A 24257-nucleotide genomic window follows, 5' to 3' on the forward strand; every position below is an offset into this window, starting at 1 on the left:
TTTTTTTATTATTAATATGATACCTAACCTTCCAAGGAATTGGAATAAAATATGGATAATTAAAAAATGTCAACTATCCAATTTCAAACTTTTCTAATACAACATGATATTTTATAATGTTGAATGAAATGGGTTTAGCCAAAAATTGTCAACACAATAGATAAAGATATATCTATTGTGGACATGGCATTCGGAGGCTTCTTAACATTGTATTAGTCTATTTAATGAGTTGTTCATATTGAAATTAATTAAGGTTGAAACAAGAACACAACATCTTTATAGACTTTAACAATCCAAGAAATTGACATTAATAATCCCAAACACAATACTCTGCTACTTAACATTATTCTTTTTATCTTAATTGAAGAGGAATACTAACTTAGTCAAATAGAAAATAAATCACGAAAGTTGAATAATACAAATATTCAGTGAAATCTTTGGCATGTTATTTCTTTGCAGCTTTAACAGGGTGGCATGTCGGATGGAGGAGGCAGCATTTGAGCTTTTGGGTGTTTACCATTTTTCACTATGAACGCAGTTTCCATGCCCCAAGTCAGATGGCGTTCTACATGGCAGTGCATGAACCATACTCCTGCAAGAGAGAAAATATACCAACATTACACCTAACTTAATTGTAATATTAAGAAAAATTATTTCATTGGTATGTAGGTTGGCAGTTTCAAGAGTTTTTTTCTTTAATAGAGGACATGAATGCTTGCAACATACCAGGATTGGATGCCTCGAATCTGATTGCAACCCAACCTTTTGCAGGAACAGAGATGGTATTCTGAAGAGGAGGATCCACCAGATTATAGCGTAAAGGGTCCCTATTTCCATCGAAATTCCCAAATCCCCATCCAACAACATAGAAACTATATCCATGGAGATGCATGGGGTGGTGTGTCTCTGCAAGCACGGCTGTCCCTTGAAAAATAATCTCCACTGTGGAGTTATACTCGAGCACCCTTACTTCTGTTCCGCTACTCGGCAACTGATAGGTTAATGGAAGATAATCATATGTAAAATCGAACACTAGTGGTGGAAAGCTAGGAAAGTTATTTCCATATACACCACTGATGTTAAAATAGTAAGCTTCCAATATGTCAATTGTAGGCAAATCGAAGGTTATGTTGTTTATACTTGAGGAGAACCGCGTCCCATTGGGCCCTGCACATGAATCATTGACGCATGGGTACGAGTTCATAGAAAGAGTGTAAAACAGGTTAGTGCTCGTGCTCAATGGGACATTGCAAGGATGTTCCGCATCTGCTAAGCTTCGGAGACCGGCCATGACCTGAACCGATGCATTTGTGTCATTGTATGCAGGAAGATAAGGCAAGGAGGGAGGTGAAGATGGAGTGTAGTATCCCTTGTACTGTACAATAGCTGTGGTGGTTGTGTTATCATAAAAGTTTTGATATTTAGGGGCAACAGAATAAGTTATAGCCGCCATGTAATATTGATCTGGGCGTTGGTTAGCTTCTAGTAAGACATCGTAGGTTTGGCCAGGAAATATTGTGATATAATCTCGTGTCAATGGTTTTGTGTAGCTACCATCTGTTCCAACCACTGTCATTTTATGCTTGTCAATGGCGAAGAAAAGAGCCTCGTGCAAGGCAGCATTGATTATGCGAAGTAGATATGTCTTTCCATGATCCACCGTTAGCTTGAATGTGCCTGCAATTAGAAAGGGAAAGTTGTATACTTATGACTAGCCAAAAGAAAAAGAAAAAGTTTCCATGAGGATCCACCAATTATGAAGTGATGGATTGATTAAGGGTATAAATTTGGCTCCATAGTTCAAAATTATATTTGGACTAGATGTGTTAAATCATGGCTCTATCATCCTCATAGCTATATTCCTCTTTCTTAGCATTAAGCTTTAAATATGTTGATGTTAATAAGAAAAAGTAATATGGTTAACATATAAGAAAATGAAATCATGTACAATTTTAAAATGGAAAGTTAATCTTTGTACTTGATTTTGAGCATGGATATAAATCACCGGGTTGTCCATTTATCAATAAAGCATCAGAGGGGTCGGGGTCGCCTCCGGTTGCAAGCCCTTCATCTCGAACCGTATTCACATCACTCTTCCACCATTCTCCTGCATGTCAACAACTCCAGTAATTTTAGATTTTGCTTTGTTGGTTAATTCATAATATGTAAATTAACCTTTAAAAATAACAACACTTATACCTAATATGATGGGGACTTCTGCGTAAGGTTTGTGAAAAGGATACTTGGTTCCATTCTTGGGATAGATGATTATAGCTCCATGAACAGTGGCTCGGGTCCAATCACTATGAGCATGCCACCATAAAGTGCCTTCCTCAGTGGAAAGGATGATCTTCTGGGTAAACTTTGACCCTGGCTGAATTGGGCATTGTGTGATATACTCGGGACCATCTGTCCATGGATATCTAGGCATGGTCACCCCATGCCTGCGAAACCATAACTATACGTTAAAACTAGTACTAATTTTCAAAGTAACAAAAAATGGCATGCAACAACATATTATCATAGTAACAAGAGGCATCAATTGTATTTCAATGAAACTGAAGCAAATAACCCTAAAGTATTATTTTAAATTTGACTTTATTTTCAAAGTAATATATTGGAGCCCCCTCTTAGAAATAAAAGAATGTATGCCATGCGGGCATGCTGCCATTACTCTTTCTCTGAGACACGCATAGGACCTACCAGTGAATGGTGATGTTTTCGTTTCCCTTGTTATAAACGTCGACAATGATCGTCTCTCCTTTCGTAGCATATATGGTTGGTCCCGGAAATTTTCCATTTACTGTTAAGATGTTCTTAGCGCTACAAAGCCTTGTATATGAAGCTTCCCTCACCTGCAACCAATTAAAAGTTAACCATGTAACCTCATCCCAAAAGAAATATTACATGCATGAATAGTTGCATCGATCCAATCACGTAAGTGTATAACCAATTAGAAATTGATAGCATGCATGAACGACTCAATGACACCAAGGTAATAGATCATACGGTATGAAATGAGAGCCATACTACATAAATATCGTGATTAGAAGGTGGCGTTAAGGCCAGAATCATATATAGTATTTACCACAAAAGTAAGCCGACAGGTTGAAGCTTGGCAATGGATGCCACCACCAAAAACTAGAAACGCTAAAATTTGCAGGAGGAAAACCTTCATGATCAGCCACATTTTCCTAGGAATAAAAGCCTCTTCTCTTCTCTTGTCCTAAACACAACTCCTTCAATTCTCTTACTACTTTTGATGTATTTCTTTCACATGCGATTCATTATATAGGCATGGTAATTCTCTCGGGATACAATACTTCCTCTCCACGTGTCAATATAAGAGGAAGTGATTTGAATGTGTATTGGTTTTCAATGTTCTTTCAGGACGACTTCAATGAGCAGGACCACTTCAAAATAATTAATTATGATATTTCTTACATGAGCAGGACCACTTCAAAATAATTAATTATGATATTTCTTACACGTTACCTAAACGTCATTTCAGAATAAATTTAAAATATTCTTTCACAAGTCTTTTATTGATTATTTCAACAAATGTTAATTAATTAAATATATGTAGAATACTTTTAAAACTTTGACCTCCCGTATGAGTACCCTTATCAAGATTAGTCATGAAAGCTGTTTTTCATTGACAAATGCTTTTAAGAATTATTTTAAAACTGATGACTTTGGTGGTTGGCGGCAAAGTTGTTTTTGTATTGTTACTTAATACAATTAGTCATGATCATTGTTTTCATCTTAATGGGACAAATTTGTTTCCATTTTTGTTTTAAACTTGAGAATTGAGATTATAAAAGACAAGATGATAAACTAATCTGGCATTTCAGAATTTTCCATAAAAAACACAAAAATATATTTTGTAAAAAGTTGAAAATAGGATACTAACAAGCCCTTGTAGTATTTTTTTTTCTCAACAAAAATCAATTTAATAGTAATAATAATAAATAATTATAGATTTTTTATTTTAAAAAAGCTTATTTTTCAAAACAAATGCAATCTATAATTTATTTGTTCGAATGATATGCATATCTTGATTAAAGAAATAAATTATGGAAAGATTTATATATTTTTAAATTATTTATAAACAGAAAAAATGATGAATAAATTTTAACTAGATCAAATAATATTTGTATAATAATGCCTTTAAACATACGTTTTTTTATGAGTATTTCAAATAAACATCTCAACAAATATTATATAAGATGATCATTAATTTCACTATCTTCATTTTATTTATGTTATTCTTCTTTATCCAGTGGATTTAATTATGTGTTGTAAAATGAATAAGGACCTCTATAGTTATAATCTCACCTAAAAAGTTGGGGAAGTTATCTCTACATTATGGTTCATGCATGAAATAAATTGTTTATGTACTTCCATCATCAAAGATGCATCTATGTCTAAGAATGGCAAAAGAATCTATGAGGTCAAGAAAAAAATGAAAATTTTTTTTATGTTTTTTTTAATTCATTTCATTTTTTTTTCTATTCTATATAAAAATTCAATATATATATATATATATATATATATATATATATATATATATATATATATATATATATATATATAACTTTTTAACTAATTTTAATTATATTTTTCTTTTATATTTTTATATAATAAATCAAAAAATTTTAAAAAGGACATTTTTTTTAATATTTCAACTATAACAAGGTGGGCATAGTTAATTTATAATGTTAGGATATCCTAACAACCTAACCTTAAAATTTTCTTAAATAAATAATCACTTCACTAGTCATATATTTTCTTATTCCATCATATTGTGATTGGCACCATAGTATTTGTTATACTTTGAAGCATTTTGGTAAGGTTCTTATCTCATAATAAGTCATTTTTGAAGCAAACCCAACATGCTTGATAGAAATCCTCTTCCTAAATGAACCCTAAGGTTTCTTATTTGTGAGTGTTGGTACATTAAGTTATATAGTTTAAGATTGATAATTTTGTTTCATTCATTTTGACTTAGGGCTTTTTTAGATTATGTCTCGCTCTCTTTTGAAAACTCGAAGTTGTCGTGTGATCAACTAGAATAACAAAGGTAAGTATCGAGAGGTCTGGAAAGACAAATTAGAGTTAATTAAGGTTGGCACAAACGTCAAGTTCTTAAACTGAGTTAAATGTTTTTTAAAACAGTTTTAAAGAACTCCTTGAGTGCTCTAATGCTGCAGAGAGCGCTTAAGCACTCCTTAGAGCACTCAAGTGTGATAGAATTCTCTAGAATTTCAAAGCTTTGATTTTCCAAATTTTAAAAGCAATATTTTGGGAAAATTCTAAATCTGATCCACCAGGATCTTGGCCTAATAAATACCTTGCCTAAAGAGGATTTTCTCTTTTTGATGTTGATGTTTCAAAAAACCTAATTTGCCATCTTGTTCCCAAAACTCTGAAAGATGATTGTCTTCGCTTTTACTAGGTTGAGAAAGAGATTTGCATCTCCACAAACACTAAAGTAAGATTCACGAGAAGCAAAAGTGGTGTTGTACTACAAATGTGAAGTATAGTAGAGGTGATAGGGAGTAAGACTTAGGGATAGTTTCCACTAGATAAAACTGTGTACTATACTTTCGAACAATAGATTTGTAATTGGATATCTATAATTGGATGTCTCTAACCCCATGGATTTTACATCCGCATGTTGTGTGGCTGGTTTTCCATGTAAAAAATCTTGCGTTCTTGTATTGAATATTTTTAAGCTTTCCTAAGTCAAATGGATTAATTTAAAATTGTTGAAAAGTTTGAAGTTTGAAATTTGAATTATTCAAATATTTGTTGATTTGAATAAGTCAGAGATTAGAAGTTAATTTATTTGTTTTAAAATCTTATCAGGTTAGGAGTTATTTATTGAAATAAGGATTGAATATCCACCAAGTTGTTGGAATAAGGATTCTAGTTTCCTCAGTTTTAAGGATTTTTTAATCTTGGAGTCAACCTATAAATCCTGTTGTATTTCGTATTAAAAAATAATAAGATTTTGGTGCTTTCTGTTTTTCTTTTTTTTTTTCTTTTTTTTTTCTACTACGGCTTCAAAAATAATTATTTTTTGAGCCTAAGAGGTTCAAACACCTATTCACCCTCTCTAGATGTTACCTAGACTAGATCAGCTAACTTTTAATGAGGAAAACTCAAATTACAGAATTTGCACTTTCTGCCAACGCAGCTAGGCTTAGGTGGTGTTTATTTTTTTGGTTTTGAACTAAAAGCAATTTATTTTCAGAATTTAGGTGTTTGTTTTTCTACTTTTTCATGACTTATTATAAACTTTTTACTAAATAGAAAAAGTCAAAATATGTAGCTTTTTCTAAATCGAAAAAAAATAATATATTGGTTTTTCTTTACTTTTTAATACTTAATAGAAATAAAATACTACAAAAACAAACAACCTAATATTTAACACTATTAAGCATTAAGGTTCTATTTAGAATTAAGTAAAAAAACAAACACCACCTTAGACAAATTGAAGAGTAAATATCATTTCAAATCAACCAACTAGCCTTTCATCCACGGAGACCTCCAATTTAAAGATCATGAAAACCTCTCAAAGCATTTCTTAAGAAAAATAAGAGCATTGGCTCACCCTAAGGGTTCCTTGGAGAGGCTTTGATCTTAATCTTCTCCATGAGTTGTTGAAAGGGTCTTTAACAACTGGGATTGGATTGGATGGAGCACTTGTATGAACTAAAAATGATAAATATTATAACTACTCAGAAGACATTTTCACAGAATTGCCAACCTGCATATCATTTTTAGTTAATCAAATCTTAAAACATTAGTCACATCCATGGACAAAATTAAGTGAAGGCTAAGCACAGATAGAAGAGAACCTTCAGGACGCTCTCCTTAGCTCTACCAAGCTAGCTAACAACCTTGAACAGAATATTGCTCGAGCAGTCATGACTACTATTAAAAGGAAAAACCTATAAAACATATGAAGAACAAAAAGCATAAAAAGAAAATATAGGCTAAAATAAAATGGTTCGATTTGGGAATCAACTGCTACGCAATATGTGACTAAATTCTCAGCTAGATTCTTACGAGTTCTAACCCCCAAAAGCATCAAATGCAGAAGAAAACCCTGTAAAAGAGAAACCAGTAAGACAATAACAATATGATAGTTTCATCCTCTCTACCTTTCAAGTTTGAGCATCTTGTGCTGATGCATCCTCTCAATGTAGAAGTGGCTTGCTTCATGACATCAGTATTGTAAAAAGAAGAGGTGTAAGCTCACCGTAATCTTTAATAGTGAAGAAACTTGAATTCTCATCGGTAGTGTAAAAAGAAGAGGTGTAAACTAAAATTCTGGTTGATTGTCTTCTTTCTTATCTTGTTGATATAGTAGATGAACCCCACACTTCTTCACCCCATAAGATGGGCCATAGACTTGGAATGAAGACTCAGTTTATTTAGCCAATTGGCATGGCCAATCCCAATTCGAGAAATTGGTTGATACCCAAGCCACATGTTATCTGATTTAATGAATCTGTGCCCTTCATCCGAAGAATTCTGGTGTTCTGGATTGATGGGAGCAAAAAGGTGACCAGTTTTACCTTGAGTCAAATTCAAATGACAAAATATATTACCAGGGCAATCATGGACAGCACCCTTAACTACAAAAATAGCGCACACAGCCAATCCCATCAACCTAGTATTACACCAATTTGGAGGCAGATGTACCATATTACTGTGGAAGCTATACTCTGTTGGCTGAACCACTCAGGAATTCAACTTCCAGGAACAAAAGTACTGGATTCAATATGTGGAGTATATGGTACCATCTGGGTCACGAAAATCAATGTCAAGTTATATGGAAATAATGTAGGAGTAGTGCTCAAAGGAGTGTAAGAATTATTCCATAGGATTTAATTGATTTACTTTTACAATATGATCAAGAGAGAGAGGAGAGAAAACTGAATTGGGAATTGAAATCTTGGTAATTTATTTGCCAGACTTTGCATTTCCCTTAATGTAGCTGCCACAAAGTTGCTGCTTTCATTCTCAGACAGTCCGAAGCAATTAGAAAATGTGAATCGGAGGCCCCCACATCCCTTGGATCTGTAGACACTTGATGGACACAAAATGTTTTCCATAACTGTGCAATCATGGGCATCTATTTCTTCTATACTTGATGGAAGCTCTGGTAATAATTGAAGCCTCTTGCAATAACCCAACCTAAAGCCTTTGAGCTGTGAAAGTTGATTGAGGCTTGCAGGTAGAGTAACAAAACTGTTCTGCTCAGATCTAAATATTCCAATGAGCACAAAGAACTAAAGTAATTGGGAATTGCTCCTTCCAATATGTTGCAATCACTTAGATTTAACTTTCTTAGGGATCTTAAACCAAAGAAAGAATGCAGTTTGTAGATGTACCCTCTATTTTGTCCTCCTAGCACATGTATTATTAGGTGTTTGTTCAGTACTTTACAACAATTCTCTGGTGGCCCATTACTACTCATGTAGCTTATCTTTTCTAAGTCACCTTTGAGACTTTGGTTGAGAGATTTATCTAACCTCATTGTGACTCTTATCAGCCCTAATTTAGACTTAGGTTTTTCCTTCCTTTTTAGAATAGCTTTTAGGTGCACTTTTAGGATAGCACATTTAGGCATGTTTAGGTCACTTAGACAATATTCTGATCACTTTAGGTCATTTAGACATTGTCCTAAACATCATAAACACCTTCCAACTTGCACACATTCACCCTAGGTCACTTGGACACTTTTTTCATAATAGGTCACTTGGACACTTGTTTAGGTTTGATTTCTTGATTGCTTGGTTCTTTAGGTTTCGGTGAGTATTGGCCTATTTTTTACTTTTGATTGCATGAAATGGTCTTTTGATACTTAATCATGTGAGTTTGATGTTTCGATTTTCATTATTATCAATTGCATTAGATTGGCATTTCATTTCTTTTGATTGCATGCGTTTGGTACTTGTATTCATATTTTTGTTTATTTATTTAAATTTGCATGAATTAATATTTTGATTCTCCTATATATGCATGTGATTGTGCAATTTCCAATTTTATTCCTAATTTTATTTTTTAATTACTATTGCATGATTTCTACGCCCCTTATTTTTTTTTTTTTTACTTTCGCATTAGGATTTGATCACTTAACAAACAAGACACGGGCTGCATCCTTGAGGAATCTCCAAGTAATGCACTTCCCATATCCACATGCATTCAAAATGGAAGCAGAATATTGAATGAGGGAGAGGCTGCCATAGAAGATCCCCACTTCCCATAAAAGGATCTCTACAGGCTGGCTGTACTAAGTGGAATTTTGGGGATCCTCATGCAGCCATAGAAGGAGTGGGCTGCCACATAAATAAAGACATAAGAATAGGGAAAAGGGTAGACAACCGGCATAAGAATGGAGAGAGAAAGAGGCTCTCTCAACTCTCCAAGTCTCAACACCACACCACACCACCGTATAAGTGAAACACAAAGGCCCTTTTGTTCTCTCTCTACGTTGGTTTGATTTTCTCTGTCTAGCTTCCGCATGCATGTCGATTGTGGATCGAATTCGAAGGTGGGGCACCGAACCCACCTTGATCGATGGCTAAAAAGATGTGATTTCTAGGAGTTCTTTCTACCGTTTGGGGCATCGAATCTGCGAAGTGTCGCCTGGTTTTGGTCAATTCTGATAGGGGTTCTGGGTTGGGAATTTCGCACATGAAGGGTCCGTTGGATCGAACCAAGGTCATGGTCCGGCACTTGCGGCCGATGATTTCGGAGGCCGCGTTTTTGGAACAAATCGATACCGTCTTCAAGGGGCGCTACACCTTGGTCAAGTTTCGTCCCGGGAAAAACAGCCAGCAGCGACAGTCCTATTCTAGAGCTGGAGTTCCTTGAACTTCTTGCGAAGCCTTTTGAGAATCTTCCCAGTGCAGAAATACAATTGGAGAGAAGAGAAGCAGAACGAGCTGGTGCTGTGAAGGACACTCCTATAGTTATGCCTCTAATGGATTTTGTCCGTCAGAAAAGAGCTGCCAAGGGTGTATCCCGGAGATCATTATCTAATGGAAAACTAAGCAGAAGAGCCAGTGGGTCATCATCTGGAAATCCAATTCTGGGCTCATCAAAACGGGGTATGTTTTACGGGATACTGCAAAGAACACAAGTGCAAAAGACAAGTCAACGTTCATTCTGGTTCCAAAGCGAGATGACCAGCTGCTGTCTGATAAGTCTGTTAATCTAGCTGCTGGAGGTGGAGCTGAAGCATTGGAAGAGGAAAGTGGAGTTTCTGGAGCTGTTGATGCTGGGAAGAAGAAAGTCCTCCTCCTGAAAGGAAAAGAGAGAGAAATTTCTCATCATTTACGGCAGCAGAATGTAACATCTCCAGTAAAGAATATACTTGGTGCAAATGCTCCCAAGCAGAATCAGAGACGTGAAGGTAGTGGAAGGATAATCAGAAGCATACTTTTAAACAAGGATGCACTTCAAAGTCGATCTTCTATGTTCCAGTCGGAGCAACAGTCCCAAGCCTCTAACTTAGAGAAGGAGAAACGACCTCCTCGCCCTCCACAGCTGTACACACAGCCTGCAATGCAAAGGAAGGCCAGGGACGCCGCGGCTGTTTGATTCAAGGAGAGGAGGTAAGTAAAGGTTTTGAGTTTTGGTTTTACAAATTGAAAAATTGGAATTTTGTTAATTAAGCTTCGATTCATCGTTTTAGACAAAAAAAAAAAGTTATGATCTTTGTTTTGATTTAGTTTTGATTCTCATATTAGTTCGAAAACGTTTATTTTCTTTTCTTTTATTGTTCTTTTTGCTTTTGTTTTAGTTTGATTCTTTGATTTAGATTGGAGAAGCTTGAAACTTTGTTTTGGTTTTGGTTCATCATGATAGTTGTATAAAGCTTGATATTTGTTTAATTTTTGTTTGGATTCTTTATTTTATTTCGATAAGTTAGAATTGTGTTATATTTGAGTGTTATATGGGTTGTTATATTTGATTGAATAGTTAGTTCTCTTTATCTTTGATACTTATTTTGTAGGCACCTTAGGGAATTCTTGAGTTTGAATTTTCTTTTAGAAAATGTTTTTTTTTTATTAAATTGACATTTTGAGTTGAGTAAAATATATCTTTGATACATACTTGCAATTTAGCTTTTCTCTTATTTTCAAAATCCTCTTAAGTTAGAAATCAAATCTCTATTTTGTGTCTATTGATTAGGATTTAACAAATCATTGGGTTCTTTTTTTTTCACTTCCCTAAAAGTCATTGCCAAAAGCATTTAAATCACCAATAAAAGGTTTTAGAAAACATTCATTCTAGCTTTAGGCAAAGAACACAGTTTCTATTAAAATTATGCAACTCATTTCATTTAAGTTGCATTTCTCCTTTGTTGGTTTTTTTTTTTTTAATGATTTTTATTCACATAGTTTTGGACTTGTGCTCCGAAAATAATGGGGATATACAGGTAAAACTTATGAAAATTGAATGGGGACTTGATGGAACCCCTACATAAGAAAATCTTTCAAAACTCTTCCTTGTTGCTCGTTTTCACTCAACCACTAACCCTTTAGCTTTAAAATTCGTTTTAACAACTTCATAATATTTTTAAAAAAATTCTGAAACTTTTATGATTTTCCTCACTTCTTGAACTTGAATTTAAAATTTCGTTTGAGTTAGAAAGTAATTCTAGAATAGAAGATACAAATGAGTCTTTAGGGGGGTTCTATTTTCACCCAGTTCTAAACACCAAAAATATTTTTGTAAAAATAAAATAACAGATGACTTTTTAAATTTGATTCAATATTTTTTCTTAATTTTAAACTTCTTGAAATTGATCTTAGACATATAAAATATTAAAAAATATGCATTTTAGAGGGAGATATGATTTTTCAAAGTCATACCTACTGTACGTGATGGAATTTGGACATCTGATTAGTTGAAGTGTTTTAAAAATATTTTTGAGTATTATCCGACCTTGGATTTATTTTTCCTGTGATATAGATACTTTAAACGATGTGTGTGATTTTTTTTGTATGATTTTATCTTATTAGTTTCACTTTTTTTTTTTTTTACCTAATCTAGACTTTGTAGAACTTTTAGGGTGTCCTTACTGCAATCTGTCCTTTGAATGAGTGTTCGGTTTTTGGTATGTTGTTCTAGATGTGTAGGTGTTGTTTCCTGAAATTTTTTGTGATTAAATTCCACTCTAAGACATTTTTTAGAAATTGTTTTGTGATTCTCCCTTTACTAATTGCATGTTGATGATCTTGTACGTTGTCTGAATTTGTTATTTATTTTTGGGGTCATTTGACTTACCTCAATTTTGGATTTGGTACTGTATATTAGACGTAATGAATATGTTATATAATTTATACTTGTCCTAACCACTCTAACATTTTTGGAGGAATCTTATAAATTATGTATACTGTCCAATTATGCTCTCTATCACTTACTTTTCAGAATTTTATGAACATGCATGTTGCTGTGAGCTTTATTTATGTTTGATTCCATCCTTGGTTCCCTAGATGTCTATTCAATTTGCTCTTATTAAATACATGTCGTATGCTATATTTCTATCCTAACTTTAATGTCTTATGATAGCGCTTGAGAAGCAATCCAAGTACACATCCTAACCTTCCTTTGCGATTGTGATTTGATTTCTTTTTGGCATGCTAGTTCTAAAATCACCTTAGCCTACCTAGGTACCTTCAATCAATTGATTAATTTCCACTTTTCCCTCGACTTAGTCAATAGAGACCTCTTTAGGGCTTAGAGGGGTGCTACCTCTTAGAGGTACCTTTCCAATAGGTAACCTGATCCCCAGATCAAGACTCGAGTTTTTCAAAACTTGCTTTTCCAAAACTATGAAGTCACTTCTTTAGGGTTTTGTTTCTTGTTTTTTTTTCTTTTAAAATAAAATAAAATAAGTGGCGACTCCAACTTTTCCAAAACTAATTTGTCATCAATAAAAATGAGTCTTGCCAATTGAGTGGGAACGCAAGTGAAAAATACGGGTCCACACAGTTGCAAACCCCCAAAGCAAGGAATTTCTGTGGGCAACAACTGGAAAGAGATGAGTGAATTCCTTAGCTTGGATTCTAGTCCTTTACATCCCTTGAATGATAATACTTCAAGGTTTTCCAAAAGAGAAATAGAGGGTGGCAACTCTTTTATAGTAGTTCTTACTGCTTCGAGCTTCTCTAAACCTTGTACACTCCCCAAACCCTCTGGCAAATTGTCTAGTTTTGAGCAACCAAATAGAATAAGAGTTTGAAGAGATTTCAACTTACAAATTCTATCTGGAAGAATTGCAAGGCTTTGCATTCTCTTAGATTCAACAGAACAAGTCCACTTAAATGTTGGATTGATGAAGGTAGCTCTTTTATAGCAGTTCCATCTAAGAAAAGTTTAAACAAACTCCCCCTATTTTCCAAGACTTCTTGAAGCTCTTTAAGTTTTAAGCAATCTGAGAGAATAAGAATTTCAAGGGATCTCAACTTATAAATACAACTTGGTAATGACTCAAGGTTTTAACAGTTCCTCATATTTAATAGAACAAGTCCAGCCAGATATTCAATCGACAAGGGTAACCTTTTATTGTAGTGCCCTTCAAGGAAAGCTCTGATGAATGTTTCATGCACCCTTGGACCTCTGGAAACTTCTTGAGTTTCGAGCACCCGAAGAGTATAAGAATTTCAAGAGATTCCATACAAATGCTTCTTAGAAAACTCTTAAGATTCTTGCAACCTTCTAAATTAAGGAAAACAAGCTTGTTTAGATCTCCAATGGATTGGTGAACCTAGGACAAACTTGTGCAACCTTCAAGAATTAGTCTCCTAAGGTTTGGGGCCCTGGAGAAGTTTGGGGTTTCAATTAGGTGTTGGGAGTAGCTAAGTTTAACGAATTTCAATTGTTGATACATCTGTCAAAAACAAAACAGAAAAAATGATTATAATTCATTTAAAGTGAAAGATGAAACTTGCAAAGATTATAATCATATACCTTGAATCCTTTCCAAAGTTGTTCAACTTGACTGTAACTCATATTTATCTCGACAAGCTGCTTAGGATGAAAATTTAATGGGAGGGATTTCAGAGGCTATCCATGCCAATATAGACATCTTAAGTTGTTCGATAGAAATTTGAAGTCTCTAGAAAGAAGTAATTTACAGTCTTTGAATTGATTGAGTTTATTCATCCTCGTGCAAGCATCAGAATCAACACATAACTCTTTCCAAGAAAAATATTCAAAGCTTCCACATAGCCGCACGTTATAGATTGAGTAATCTTAATTTGTTCACTTCGTGAAGGCATCAAAACTGAAGTGTAGTTCCTTTGATGCGGACAAGTCAAGGACTATGCCTTCAACTACTTCAATCCCCTGCAATTAACCAGGAACAGAGTATGAATTGGAAATAAAAATCACAAAATTCTAAAAGGAAAAGCATAGAAAGCATCAAACTAATGACTTGTTTTCTTTTTTTTTAGGCAATGTTCAAGGAAGCAAGTATGAAGATAGAAGAAAATGCATCTACTAAGGCAGAAACTCAGGGAAAAGTTAGCAAAGGATTCAAATCAAATAATTCCCCCAACTTTATATCTGTCTTTGCATAAATATGCAATACCTTATTAAAATTGTACATATATGTGAGTTTCTCAAATGAGTTGAAATTATCCAAACTTCATCTTCACCTAGAGCTTATATATATTGATTACTACTCAAAAAGTGTTATTTCATAGCTTGTAATTAACTCTTTTAAACACTTTTGAGTAGTAGTTATCACCTTTTAACCCAATTAACATGTCAAGGACCCTTGTAATCAATTCTAATCAAATTGTGTTAAGTTTTGGTGTTTTGATAGCTTTTTGATCACCAAAGCAATCAGAGATTGAGGAGAGTTCTTTGGAATCCATGGCAAAGCAATGGAAAGCTCAGAAACATGTAGAGCCGAAGCTTTGAAGTCCTTTGCCATAAGCAAATCCGAAATGCAAGGAGTAAAAGATGTCCGGACAGGATGGCAGCGGAATAATGATCTAGACAAACATATCCGGATAGGATATGCTATCGTCCGGATGTGATGATCACGAGTGTCGTGTGCTTCTCCCAGAGGGAGTCCGGATAGGGGAGCACGCCACATGTCCTCTTGGGGAATCCGGATGGAGTTGATCCGGATAACCTTGCGCTCTCCGTGTCATCCAGGAGAAGGGTCCCTACACCTTGCACACGGGGAAGAATTCTATCCGGTTGGCATTCCACCTCATCCGGATATCCCACAGCTGGATGGGAGAGGAGGACATTCCGTGCGCCGACATTTCACATCCGGAATTCTGTGCACCGACATTTTACATCCGGATCCTCTGACAGCGCTTACCCGGAGAGTTTTTCTCTCAGTATACAGTGCCGCGATGTTATCCTGAAGCTTCCTGATATTTTTGACCGACATCTTGAGATATTTCCGACCGACATTTTGAGATATTTTGGGATATTTTGCTTTAGATATTTGTTGTGTAAATCCCCAAAGTCTCCTTGTAACCCACCTATCATAGGATTCCTTAGTCTTTAAGTAAGAACAAAGGGGTGAATAACCTCTTATATATATATCTCGAGAGAGCTTGTTCTTGAGACGAATCCTTTGTACAGTTTTGGAAGGAAGTAAAATACAGAGCACTTGCTTTGCTTTTCATATATATATTTGTTTTCTCATTAGTTTTCTTTCTAGCCAATCAAACTCTGAGGATTTTTCCTCAGAGGATGAGAGGCTAGGCTCTTCGTCTCTTGGAGGGAAGAAAGCCGGGTAAGTTTCCATATGCATAAATTGGAAGTTTTGTTGTTTTAGTGTTTAATGAAGAGAAAGTGTAACCCGTTAATGGTTTTTATCTTTTTAGTTAATTTAAAACGCCTTTAAATCACCTGGGCCAACATTTGGTAAGGCAAGTGATCTTCATCCATTGAGATGCACTTGTTTATCTCTTGCGAGCCTTTGGGAGGTGGTTTGAAGGTAGGATTTTCTAGAATAGCCAACACTTGGTAAGCTTTTGGACTCCACGGAGACATCCATTAGTTATCTCTTGCGAGCTTTTGACGGGTAATCCAAGGTTAAAGATCACCTTGAATGGCAAATGCTAGGTGAGAGGCATGAGCCATTGCAAGGTGCATCAGTGAGAGGGATTTAGTGTTTGAACCCATTAAAGGGAAGCATCTGTACCACACCGGTTAGAGAATTAACTATATGTTAATTCTCTAATGCGAGGAAAAGAAACAAGTGACCGGAACTCTCCTTTTTGTACAAGGAATCTGAGCCTAGTGATCTAAACTCCAAGAAACACTTTTCTTTGTAAGTAAAATCAGTTACTATTTTTGGTTAGTTTAAAACCAAACCTTTTTCATTTAAACATCTTTATGTTTTCTTTTAAAGCTAACCTTGAAATGAAAAGACACCAATTCATCTTTGGATTAATATCAATTATGGAGTGAAAACTCATCCCAGTGAACGACCCTAGAGCCACTATGCTATGCTAGCTAAGGCTATCCTAGTACATGGTGTAATAGGTTATAAATTTTATTGATTACTCCCTTCTGAGGACCACAATCAAGGGACACCAGCTGGACACGAATCAAATGGCACCACTATCAGGGACTATTGAGAGGACATGAATCAGCTGAGACACCAATTGGGAACAAATCATATACAAAAAGGGAACACACACACTCACACAAAGTTCATGTATTTAGGTCTTACTGTGTTTCTAGTTAATGCATCACTGACATCTTCATGAATCCACAGTCTGCTGTGTATTCTGGGATATTTAAGAGATTCTTGCCAAACAATTTTCCAAACCATTTCTTGTAACAAATCATGCATGCACAACTTATTATCTGAAACAATTATGAGTGACTTATCAATGAGAACCCTTATTCCATTATCCGGAAAGAAACCACAACTCTCTAGTATTTCTGTGATAAAATCTTTGTCCTCCAATTTACAAAAGCATGTAATATCGAGAAATATATCTCTCTTTGTCCTCTAATCCATCAAAACCCATTTTAAGCACATTCTAAGTTTCCATGTTGGGAATTCTTTTTAGTTTGTCCAATTCACTTTTCCATTCAAGTATGCTCTTGCTATACAAAAAAGCACCCAAGACTTTAAGAGCTAAGGGAAGACCCTTACTATAATGTATTACATCATAGCATAGCTGCATATAATCTTCTCCAGGGTGGTTATGTTTAAAGGCATACTAATGAAAGAGTTGAAAAGCTTCACTATCCTCTAATCCCCTAACTTTATAAATTGCGTTGACTCTATGTGTAACAAGCAAATGTTTTTCTCTGCTAGTTATAATAATTCTACTTTCTAAACCAAACCAATCATGGTTGCCTGCTAAATATTCTAACTGTTCCAAGTTATCCACATCATCAAGAACAATAAGAACCTTCTTAGAGTGGAGTCTATCCTTTACAAAATTGATTCTTGTATTGGAAATTCCTACATTTAGATTTCCATCCTTCAATGTATTTGAGAGAAGTTCCACTTGTAAATTATCCAGACCACGTTTTTGTGATCCTTCTCTAACATTTGCAAGAAAACAACAACCTTCAAATTGAGTGTAAATTTGCTCATAAATAGCTCTAGCAATAGTTATCTTACCTATGCCACCCATGCCCCAACTTCCTACACTTCGAACATTATCCAACCCAATACACAAGGGTGAATCCATTGCCTTTATGTGGGAATCCATTCCAACCAGCCCTTCAGCATAGCTCAAGGATGTACCAATCAATTTATTAGATATATCTGTGACAAGTTCGTCAGTAAGTATAGATTCATGCTTGCAAATTTTGAGGAAAAAAAAAACCAATCATTTAATGAATTCAAGGATCCATTAAAAAAACAAAAGAAAAATTAGATAAATCATCAGTGATTTAGTCTTGTTTTTGGCAACTTAAAAGTCATATGGCAAGCTTATATCTCAGATTTTTTCTAGTGTAAGTGTGTGTGTGAGAGAGAGAGAGAGAGAACTGTATTGCTATCTAGACAGACAGACAATCAAACTAGATTATAATAGCAAGCATCAGCCGCACTTCCTAGTAGTCTGCGTGAGGAACTTCTCAGAAGTGGTCAGGATGGAAATACTAGGAAAGCCAGTGGACGCATGTTTAAGACTGCAATAGCATTGATTGACAGTAGGATTACTAATTCCAAGTTAAGCATATTGGCAGGCAAAAATTCTCTTCCAAATGGTTGAAAAAATTAGGGATTACCATCCAAAAGGTTTTAAAAGCATGACTATCCAGTGGGGTTGGGGCACACTACTTAGGCATGAAAGAGAGCATGCCAAGGGGTCATTGGAAAGTATGAAAAAGCACTAATCCAAGGTCAACTTACCAATGGAATAAAGCACACTAAGGGCAAATATGCTCAAGATAAGGTAAAAGGTTTTACAGTGTAGTCATAACATTCTTGCTCAATGTGATAAGGACCGACCGATGTGTAGCTTCGAACACCTTCTGCAGAAAGGAGGGAAAGGGTCATTGATATTATGGTCAAGTGGGTTGAAATCACAATTTGATGAGGGTCGAGAAAAGCTCGATATGTTGGTGCATTGGATCCAAGTTATTCCATCTTCATAATTTTGATCACAGCCATGGAGAGATTTCCTTGCATATGTGAGATCATGTTCATCTAAACATCATTCAGTCACAGGCAGCAAAATACAACTTAATCCATACATGGGTTTAAGTCAATCATCTTGGATCAATCTCTCTATTGATCATCCTATGATTTCCAATTTTATATGGCTATGCAAGCTTTAAAGTTTCAGCATCATTACATCATACACCTAGAAGGCAAAGGAAAAAAAAATTGCAGTTAAAAATACCCATCTCGAGAATCCCATCCAGAAATATTGGCAGCTTCAGTCAAAGCCACTCTCCACTTGATCACTTTCTCCATCTGCTCCTTATAAACCTCTTCATGCTTAGCAAATGCTTGTGCAAAACTCCCTGTCTGTTTCCTCACATGAGAGGGATCCACATTGTAGAAAACTGGTAAAGCTGCATGTCCCATCACTTTGGTGCAGTCAATAATCTTGACAAGTTCCTCCAGACACCATGTTGAAGAAGCATAATTTTCAGAGAAAACGATGACGGAGAATCTGGACTCTTCGATTGCTTTTACAAGTGCTGGAGAGATCTCTTGCCCTCTACTGAGCTTGTCATCCATGAAAGTCTTGACTCCTCTTTGACACAGAGCTCTATGAAGATGGTCAGTGAAGCTTTTGCCGGTGTCTTCCCCTCTGAAACTCAGGAACACGTCGTACTTCCATTGATGTGTAGAAGATGAAGATGAAGATAAAGAAGCCATTAAATTGGAAAATTGATAGCTTAATTGTGGGACAGAATTATAAGTGAGTCAGAGAATGAATAAAGACTAAACTGAACTGAAGAAAATTATGTATGGCTTGACATGCAAATAGCAAATCACTATGTGCCCAGAAGTTTCTTGTGATTTTCTTGTGTGCTGCCATTGAAGTTTCGATCTACTTTCAGTAAAGTGGTCAGACTACTTCGGAATCAAAAGGCCAGCTTTTTATAATTTACAAAATAAGTTTGTTTGGACCGCTTAGCTTTATCGTTGGGAAAGTTCTTCACGTCCAACTTTTTAATAATTTCTTGTAGTGCATGTCTACGTGCTTATCACATGAGCTTCTCCATCTATGCTAGCTAGGGATCCATTTGATAATTTCTTGTAGTGTCTACATGTTTATCACATGGACCTCTTCATTTATATTAATAGGAGTCCATTTGGTATTTCAAAAATAGTTAAAGGGGCTTTGCTTAAGAAAAGCTTAGAGATCAATTAGAAACACTGTTTTTAGAACCCAACTAGCTATTAAATAAAAAAAGGTTTGATTCATGTAGTCGAACCAATGTTTGAACCCACAGTCAAATTGGTATCATAAATATATAAATTATATATTAAAAATAAATTATAAAATTATAAAACTTATTTTTCATCTTTGATATTACCAAACTTAAATCATGAATAAATATAAATGTAAATGTATTAATATTTTAAATTTTATAAATAAAATTTGTATAGCATTCATATGTAAAGAAATATATTTAAATAGAATAACATTCTTTTATTCATAATTTATTTTACTTATATTATATTATTTAGTTATATTAAAAAATTTAAAATAATTATGTTAATTTTAGTTTAGTTTGCATTTTTTAAATTATAATCATTAATAACAAAGTGGTTATAGCCTAAACATGATGTAAAGGTCCATGGTTTAAACCCTCGGTTCCTAATTGTTTTCTTGGTCTCATTAGGTGGGCTAGGCTTGGTATGTGAAGGACTAACCTTCCACCATGAACCAACTTTTTAGTTGATGAAAAAAGAAGGCTAACCTAGAACTGACAGGCTATGGTTCAAAGTTATGGTCGTGGTCACTAACTTGGAGGGTCCTGAGACACATCAGTCTTGACATCTCAGCTTGATATCAGATGATATGTAAAATAAGATAAATAAAAATTATAAATATTAAAAACAAATTATTATAATAAAATAAACTTAAAAATTAATAAAATAAAATATTATGAAAATTAAAATTGTTCAATAAATTTTTAATATTGAAATTGAAAACAAAAACTCTTTAATTACCAAACTCAAATTAAAAAATAAAATAAAATGTGATGATTTTTACCACACATTAGCATTTAAAAATTGAAACAATAAAATAATATATATTATTGATACTAGCATTTAAAACAACAAATATATTGTTGATAATGGCATTTAAAACAATAAAATAGTGCATGAGACCTGCATTCAAATCTTCAATTCTCAAACACCGCCAACCCACCCATGAATAGAGAGAGAGAAGAGAGCTTCCTCTGCAACCCACACCCACTCCCACGCCGACGTCGGCGACACTATGGAGATGAAGTAGAGAGATAAGAGATCAACACCCAAGATCGTCGCTAATGGAGGAGGAGGGGTCCACGAAGGTGTTGCAGTCCACCCTGTGGTGAGGCTAGCAAAGAAATGCCCTCCACCTCCTCTTCTCATACACCTCAAAGACAATCACGGCTTGGACTAAAAAACTTTTCAATGACTTCATTGGGGTCATCTTCTTCATCATGGGTCGTGATTCTCATGAAAATTTTTTCCTTTGAAGAGTCATTATTTTTAAAAAATTTATCAGTTATGGTTGTTGTTTTGGTGTTTTTTTTTTTCTCAATTTTGGGTGTTGTTTTGCTATGATTTAGAAGGACATGTGTTTGTATTGAGTTTAACTCAAAAAAAATTTAGTAACTCGAATGATTTGCGCAAGTTAACTCAGTATCTCAACTAAATCAACTGAGTTTAATCGATTCTTGGCCGAGTCTTTACTTAAAATGGCATGGAGTATCTGATTTGGCGTGGAAGGGGTTGAGGCGGATACAACTCGTCGATACTTTGAACCATGCAACAGACTGGTTCATTGACTCACTAGTCCAACTGTTAGTCTATCCGATTCAAGGCTAATTCATTGTGTACTCCAACTCAAAGGCCAAACTAGACCAGGCTTCGGTCGACAGTCCGGCTTGGTCCTGGTTAGATTTTTAATTTATCCAAACTTTTAAGAAACCTCAAATGAAAAAAATATTGATAATAATAATAATAATAATAATAATATGTTTTTCAACTTTTGAAAAAGAAAAAAGGAAAATATATTATTATTTTCTAATAGTTAAATTGCATATTATATAATGGTAAAGCTTTAGAGGAATCTTAAATATAAAAAACTATTATTACCATCTCTAGTTCCTCAAAATGAGAAAATTGAATTTTATTTCCAACTACAATAAATTGTATAGATTGATAAATATATATATATATATATATATAAAAAATGGGTTTCATATGCATCTTAGGGTGTGTTTGGTATATAAGAATGATGAATGATAATGAATATTTTGTTTCCATTTTTATTTCCTCTTGAATAGGAATGAATTTGGTGATTCCAATTCTTGTGTTTGGATGCATATAGGAATGTAAAGTTGGAATAACAATTTGTTTCCATTTTAATGTTATAAAAATGGGAATGAAAATGGAAAAAAAAAAATTATTATCAATAATATTCATACATAGGGTTTAAATTTTTTTTTTTTTTTTTTATTTTGAGAGTTTTTTCTGCTTAATAGTAACAATCTATTTCGGTGTATGATTTAAAAAAAAAATTAAAAATTATACCTAGTTATTATTCTTTAGAAACAATTTTTAAAAATAAAGTAAAATACAGAATTGTCATTCCATTTTTTTTTCATTTGAGAAAATACATTTCAAATCAAGTGAACTTTGTATTGAATTTATTAATAAGTTTAATAATTTAAAACTCAAAAAATATATGTAACGATTATAAAAAAACTAATTAATTAATATTAGATTAAATAAAACAATTCAGAATGTCATCTTCATAATTGAGTAATAAATATATGCATATAATGAAAATTTTGGCTTATACCTTACAATTTTAAGGGCAAGAAAGTGATCTAATGTGGGTTGCTTAGTATGAAAGGATGCTTTAAAATTTAAGAGCTTTTTATGGAGCTCATCAAATGTAATTGGGGTGTCATGTGCTTGAACGACATAAACTAGTTCTTTGTATTCATCAACAAGGCCATAAAAGATTTTCTCCATGGCATCCTCTTCATCCATTAGGGCACCAAGGAGAGCAAGTTCATCGGCACGGGCTTTAATGGTATGTAGGAAGGCAGTCATGCTTTGCAAACCCCTGGTGTGATTCTTAAGGTGGTTGTTGACTTGTTTAATGTAGACATGTGATAGTTTGACATAGGTATTGGTGAAGATGATCTATGCTTCACAAGAGGTTGTGGCACAAGCAATGAATGGAAGTATGGTGGGTGAAACAAAGCCAATAAGTTCATTTAGGATCAATTGATCTTGACGAAGCCATGAAGAATAGGTTGAGTTGGGTATTACGGTGTCATTGGCAATGAGAGTGGTGGGTGGACAAGGTTTGGTTCTATCAATATAGCTAAGGAGGTCAAAGCCAATAAACAGTGTTTGGAATTGAAACCTTTATGATATGTAGTTGGTAGTGGTTAGTTTAAGTGGGGCTTGAGCAAAAACATTTATTGAGATGAGTATTTGGTGTGATTCGTGGGTGTTGTGAATATTGAGAGTAGAAGTTGTAGAAGTGGTGGCATCTTAGGTGGCCATGAGGCTATGATGATGGGGAGGAGCATTAGATAGCTTTGGCAAAGAAAAAGAGGTAAGGAAAAACAACTGGTGGTGAGGGTTTTCAGGTCAAGAAGCTTGAATGCTCTGATGCCATATTAAAGAATGAGATAGCTAAATTATTGCGTTTTTTTTTTCCTTTGATTATGAAGAATATATATATACATGTACAAAGAATATAAATTTGGAAATTTTCCTAATTACCTAAAATGATAACCTAGAATAAAACTAATTTACAGTCAATACGTTATTTATAAAAGGAAAAAAATTATCTATAAAAGAAAACAAATTATCTACAAAAGAAAACAAAATAGTGATTGAAAGAGAATATGTTAACTTCCTTTATTAGCATCAAGTTCAACACTCCCCACATCACGAGGTGTATTTGGAACCATGTACATATCTCTGTTCTTGAATTTCATTAATTAAGATGTCCAACTTTTTTGCCTTTCAAAGAAATTTCTCCTTCTTGTCAATCTGAAAATTGTAATGGAAAGCTTCAAAAAGCATCAATAGTCTCCTAGTCTATCACCAATCAAACTACAAATGCCACTATACAAGGTTTGCTACCATCATATGACCTTTTTTGTTGAAATGATGACATTGCCCTTTGTATAGTGGTGTGGCATGCTGATTACTACTCAAAAAGTACTCTTTTATAGCTTGAAACTAACTGTTTTAAACACTTTAAGTAGTAGTTAATACCTTTTAACTCAATTGACACATTAAGGAACCTAGCAAAGGTTACTAATTAGTTTTTGACAAGTTTTGATGTTTTTGGTAACTATTTGATCATTGAAACAAGCTAAGAATGAGGGAGAATTTTGTGAAATCCATGGCAATGCAAGTTGAAGCTCAAATACATGAAGAATCTGAGCTTTGGAGCACTACATAGCCCTTTGCCAAGCTAATCAGGGATGCAAGGAAGAAAACCAGAGGAAAAAATCCAACAGTTAGCATTTTTGCATGGCTATGCGAAAATTTTGCATAGCATGCGAAATCAAGA

The 24257-nt window shown here is 34.3% G+C and overlaps 2 protein-coding genes and 1 pseudogene across 2 annotated transcripts; 1 reads left to right on the top strand and 2 right to left on the bottom strand.

Moving 5' to 3' along the window:
• Positions 1 to 248: 248 nt before the first annotated feature.
• On the bottom strand, positions 249 to 3240 carry LOC117905906 (laccase-14-like). Its single transcript, XM_034818775.1, has 6 exons — positions 3089 to 3240; positions 2704 to 2855; positions 2200 to 2444; positions 1979 to 2107; positions 727 to 1677; positions 249 to 592 (listed from the first exon to the last, which is right to left on the bottom strand). The coding sequence occupies exons 1-6, from the start codon at positions 3188 to 3190 to the stop codon at positions 462 to 464; spliced, it is 1710 nt and encodes a 569-aa protein (XP_034674666.1). The 5' UTR covers positions 3191 to 3240; the 3' UTR covers positions 249 to 461.
• A 6457-nt stretch (positions 3241 to 9697) lies between these two features.
• LOC117905602 lies at positions 9698 to 10623 on the top strand (annotated as a pseudogene).
• A 7907-nt stretch (positions 10624 to 18530) lies between these two features.
• On the bottom strand, positions 18531 to 19482 carry LOC117905907 (disease resistance protein RUN1-like). The gene has a single exon (XM_034818776.1). The coding sequence runs from the start codon at positions 19361 to 19363 to the stop codon at positions 18869 to 18871; it is 495 nt and encodes a 164-aa protein (XP_034674667.1). The 5' UTR covers positions 19364 to 19482; the 3' UTR covers positions 18531 to 18868.
• Between the last annotated feature and the right edge of the window lie 4775 nt (positions 19483 to 24257).

Source organism: Vitis riparia, chromosome 18, assembly GCF_004353265.1.
Source record: "Vitis riparia cultivar Riparia Gloire de Montpellier isolate 1030 chromosome 18, EGFV_Vit.rip_1.0, whole genome shotgun sequence".
In the NCBI taxonomy this organism is placed as follows: domain Eukaryota; kingdom Viridiplantae; phylum Streptophyta; class Magnoliopsida; order Vitales; family Vitaceae; genus Vitis; species Vitis riparia.

Bases quoted from the DNA above. Each gene is read 5' to 3' on its own strand.
- LOC117905907 (XM_034818776.1), bottom strand. From the start codon at position 19,363: ATGGCTTCTTTATCTTCATCTTCATCTTCTACACATCAATGGAAGTAC.
- LOC117905906 (XM_034818775.1), bottom strand. From the start codon at position 3,190: ATGTGGCTGATCATGAAGGTTTTCCTCCTGCAAATTTTAGCGTTTCTA. The intron at 2,856-3,088 runs GTAAATACTATA...AATTGGTTGCAG, and splicing joins CCTGTCGGCTTACTTTTGTG to GTGAGGGAAGCTTCATATAC. The intron at 2,445-2,703 runs GTAGGTCCTATG...ATGGTTTCGCAG, and splicing joins GAAAACATCACCATTCACTG to GCATGGGGTGACCATGCCTA.